The 4,721-nt window shown below is 37.9% G+C and overlaps 1 protein-coding gene across 1 annotated transcript; it reads right to left on the reverse strand.

Annotated features, from left to right (window-relative positions):
- Positions 1-1,486: 1,486 nt before the first annotated feature.
- On the reverse strand, positions 1,487-3,694 carry LOC142618043 (cationic amino acid transporter 8, vacuolar). The gene has a single exon (XM_075791021.1). The coding sequence runs from the start codon at positions 3,445-3,447 to the stop codon at positions 1,690-1,692; it is 1,758 nt and encodes a 585-aa protein (XP_075647136.1). The 5' UTR covers positions 3,448-3,694; the 3' UTR covers positions 1,487-1,689.
- Positions 3,695-4,721: the final 1,027 nt, after the last annotated feature.

The raw sequence follows: 4,721 nt of genomic DNA on the forward strand, positions 1-4,721 counted from the left end.
TAGACAAGATAAAACATAGCTATGGTACCATGTGAAAATAGAATGAAGAAAACAAGATAATATAGAGAGACAAAGTGGAAGCAAGAGAAAGAATGAAATAAAACAGGAAATTTACTTGGTTTGACCTACGACGTCCAAGGCAGAAAGTCAGTAATAACTATATCCTTACTATTAAGTACTGTGTTTTACAATAAACACATAGCAGGTTATATCTTTAATAAGTGTTAATAGACAATATCTCCAACTCAACAGGGAAAACGTCCCACAAAAACAAGGCAAATTGAATGCCTCTCGGCAAAAGAGTTCAATAGCATTGAATTTCAGATAAAGGATGCATTTCATGAATATGAACAAATGAAAGTTCCTTGCAGGAAGTAGCTGACATCAGAATTATCCTACTGCCTTTGTGATCATGAGGAAAAGCATTAATTCTTTATAGATCCCCAAAGCATCTTCAGAATTTATCCTAATGCCTTTGAGGTTAGATCCTGTTGAAACCACTTACATCTTATTGCAATGAATTGAGAATAAAATATCTTAATACAATTATCTTAACTTGAATGTTATGTTATGCATGACATTTCAAGGAAAGAGATACCAAAGTTCTTGTTTGCCATCTCTAATAACACAAAACAAGAAGGAATGGCCCAAACTAAAGAGCCTGTACAGAATTTTCTCGAAAAAGGATCAAGAATTAATTAGGTACGTAGTATAGCTGGTATTTAGAGAGTAAAGGACATCCAATTAATAATGCTAAGTAAATCTTAATCATTCATGTCATGATCAATTTAATAATGCCTGCGTTGCTTCTGCTTCTATATTTGAAGCTGCGCTAGTAAGGATGAATTGCATAAAAACCATATCTGTATCTCGAAAATCATCTCTACAAATTATGCCCAAAGCTGCATCAGAACTTCAGGGACCACATTTACATAATAGTCAATATGGCTCCACAACCACAACTGGTCTTTGCAAAAGGGCAGCTCTCTATATATATTAACGTTCAATCAATGATATGAAATAATGATAAACTTGGTAATGAGAGATTATCATCTTCCACAACTAATGGCATGAGATTCTCCACACACAAAAAACTACTAGTGGCATGCAATTAATGCCCGAGTATTGTTGCAGAAAGAGTATAAAGATTTAACCTTAAAAATCAATCACATACTTTTACTCAAAACCATAAAGTTAGCAGTCACTACTTCTTAAATAAGCTTTAAGGATGGGTCCGTTCAACTGGGGGTATTAGGAAAGGTGGTTTGGATACAGTTCAACCTTTACAGCATTTTTTGCAAGAAATCCCTACTTCTAACAATAAATTATATCATGCATCAAATATATGCATCCGTCCTGTCATGGAGCATAAGCTTCAAAGCCTTGTGAAACTCACAAACTGTGAGAGGGACAATGCGAATATGCAATACATGAACTTTTAACCATTGCACTAGGCCATGGTCCTTTCCTATCGGAATACAAATTAAAAATTAAAAATAATTGATTTCATTTCAAGGAAATATTCCTTTCATCACCATAAATTCAGAACATTTTCCTTTTGTAACATTCACAGAATATTTTCAAGCAAATATCTGAGCATTTTCAATGACTACATCAGGAATAAGGCAAATACCAACAAATTGCTCTACATGATCCCTACTATCACAGTCACACCCCTCCATTGACAATTCACTTTCCCTCCTGATCATTTGAATCCTGTTCACTCTGATGAGCCACATCATAGGTAGCATGGACACCAACTAACAAATAGTAGATGAACATTACTGCACTGCAAATGAAGAACCTGTAGAATGCTACAGTACCAAGTGACCCAATGAGAAAAATGTTCATCCCAATGGATAATGAAGGCAACCATGGAACAAGTGGAACCCCCCAAACCTTTGGAACTCGGTGCTTCGAAAGCAAAGCCATAGCCAGAGTCCCCAAAAACCAAACTAATGCAGCCACTACATACCCAATCCACCCTCCACTATTCAAATTCCAAACTATCGTTCCTCCAACACATGAAGCAACAACAACAAATAAGCACCCAAGAAATTTAAATAAATCATTCTTTGGTGTCACATCCTTAACATAATATCTCCTCACAAGCAATGCAACAGCAATGAGCATAAAAATGAAGAGCGTACTGAATGAGAAAACACTCGACAACACATCCAAACTTGAGAAAAACGCTACAATTGCACTAGTTATCGTAACCAATAGAGTAGCATTAATAGGAGTTCCAGTCTTCGGATGCACCAGAGCGAACCAAGGCGGAATCATATGCGCCCTGGAAATTTGAGTCGTGTATCGAGCTTGCCCAAGAGATCCAACCAACAAGCTAGTAGTCATCCCCTTCAATGCACATATACCCACCAAATACTTAGCCCAATTCATCCCAATCTTACTAAAAGCAACCGAATAGGGTGCGTTCACATCAATGTCAGTGTATTTCTGCATCATGGTCAATACCAAAGCCATCAAGCAATAAACCACAGTGATGATAGCCATTGAACCAACCAACCCCACAGGTATATCCCTCGACGGCTTCTTAGTCTCTTCGGCCATAGTGGCCACCATATCAAAACCAGTATAAGACCAGTACACAACTGCAGCAGCCTCAAAAACACCCTTTGCTCCCTCTGGGAAAAATGGGTCCAAATTTGAAGTCTTGCCACGAATAAACCCAACCACTATGATAAACACAATAATAAAAGAACTAATTATAGAACTAATCCAATTCAACACAGATGTCATCTTAGTCCCACTCATAGCTATCCCATTAGCAACTAAAAGCACCAAAACAGCAACTGGGTCTAAAAGATTAAAACCCTCAGCTAAAAAACTTACCTTGAACCGCAAGAAATCCGCGTTATCCGTGATCAAACTCGCCAAATACGACGACCAAGACCGGCCAAGCCCGGCAGAGCCCACCACCGCCTCGAGGAGGATATTGGAGGCTGCGATGAATGCAATGAAGTCACCCAATTCGACACGGAGGTACGAGAAGGAGCCGCCGGCGACGGGGATTTCAACTGCGAATTCAGTGTAGCAGAAGCTAGATAGCAACGCCGAGAGGCCGGCGACGGCGTAAGCGACGACGATGGAGGGTCCGACGTCGTGGGCTTCGAGGCCTGTGATGGTGAATATCCCTGAACCGACTACGGATCCGAAACTGAGCCAGAGAAGGTCCCACCATGTGAGGCACTTGCGCATGCTATTTTCGCTGGCTTTTCGAAGCTCGACGAGCTCGAATGCGTCGCTCGAGCGGTCGAGGAGACGGTCCTTGAGACGTGGGCAGGTTTTGGAGAGCGAGGCTTTGTAGGATGTAAGGTTTGAGAAGGAGGGCTCTGGGAAGAAGTCTTGCTTGCTCCATCGCCAGTAGCTTCGACCTCGATTTGGTTCTTGTTGTTCTTCTTGTTCTTGGATGGTTTGGATAGCCATGGTGATGGTGGTTGAGATGGGAAATGGGGTTTGTGAGATTTGAGAGATGGAGACAAAGGAGATACGATGAATGTTAGGTTGGTAAGGATTTGATGATGAAAATGAGGACTTGGAAATGGAATTGGGGTCGGATTATGGGGAAGATGCATTTTGAGTTGAATGGGAGTTGTATTATTTTGGCTGTGTACGATACAGATCAGGATCCTTGACTCCTTGGCAGTCTACTTGAAGTAAACTAGATTTGACAACCAAATTTGCCGGCAAAATTTTAGGAGAAACTGTTCTAACAAAGTTATTTAGGTTGTTTGGAACTTGAGTTTGAATGTGTTTTTTTTTTTTTTTACTAAAATTATGCAAATTTGGCCAGATTTTGACACATTCATTTTTTATTATTATTATTATTATTATTACTTTCATATTTTTAAAAATTACATTTTTAGACCCTATATTTTAGGATTTGAACAGATCATATGTTGAGGGAGATACGGGAGAGAGCATAGAAATGGAATTGAGGTCGAATTATGAGGAAGGTGCATTTGAGTTGGAGTTTCCCGGTTTGAATGGGAGTGAATTTAGCATTGTTGTGAGATTCAAGCATTTGCTAATATATCAATTTTAGAAAACTTTTAATATCTCTTCCATGAAAAATATAAAAATGTATAAAAAAAAAGTCAATTATTTCATTGTCTACATGTGGATGCTCCCAAAAATCGGGTTTTTCAGGTGTTTGGTATGGGTGTGTATTTGTGAGTCTTTTTTCTTAATTTTATTTTAGGAGTCGCCACAAACCATTGGTTTTGTATTAGATGTGATTGGTCACCTATGGGTCAAATTTATTTTAAGTTATCTAATTAACTAAACCAATTTTAAGGTTTGTTAATTAAGGTAAACCAAAGGTCTCGAATCAAAGATCTTGGACTCAGAAGTTCAGTTACGTGTAGAAAATGTGTTAGACACCCCACAACACCTATCTAAAAGAGTTTACCCCATTTTAATTTATTTCAAAGGCTATCTTTTTAGTTAATAAATTATATACTTGGCATTTTGGTTTTTTTTTTTTTAAATTGCACAACCAATACACACACACATACATGTTAGTAATTATTTACTTATAATATACCATGTGAGTATTTAAGTAAAAATATATTTATGATCAAAGCATGTGAGATATATACATAAATAGCATGTGAGGGATATTTACCGTGTAGCTAAGGGTAATAGATACAATGACATGTGAATACTTATTTACTAGATAAATAGCATGTAAATACTAA

Source organism: Castanea sativa, chromosome 11, assembly GCF_040712315.1.
Source record: "Castanea sativa cultivar Marrone di Chiusa Pesio chromosome 11, ASM4071231v1".
Classification (NCBI taxonomy): Eukaryota; Viridiplantae; Streptophyta; class Magnoliopsida; order Fagales; family Fagaceae; genus Castanea; species Castanea sativa.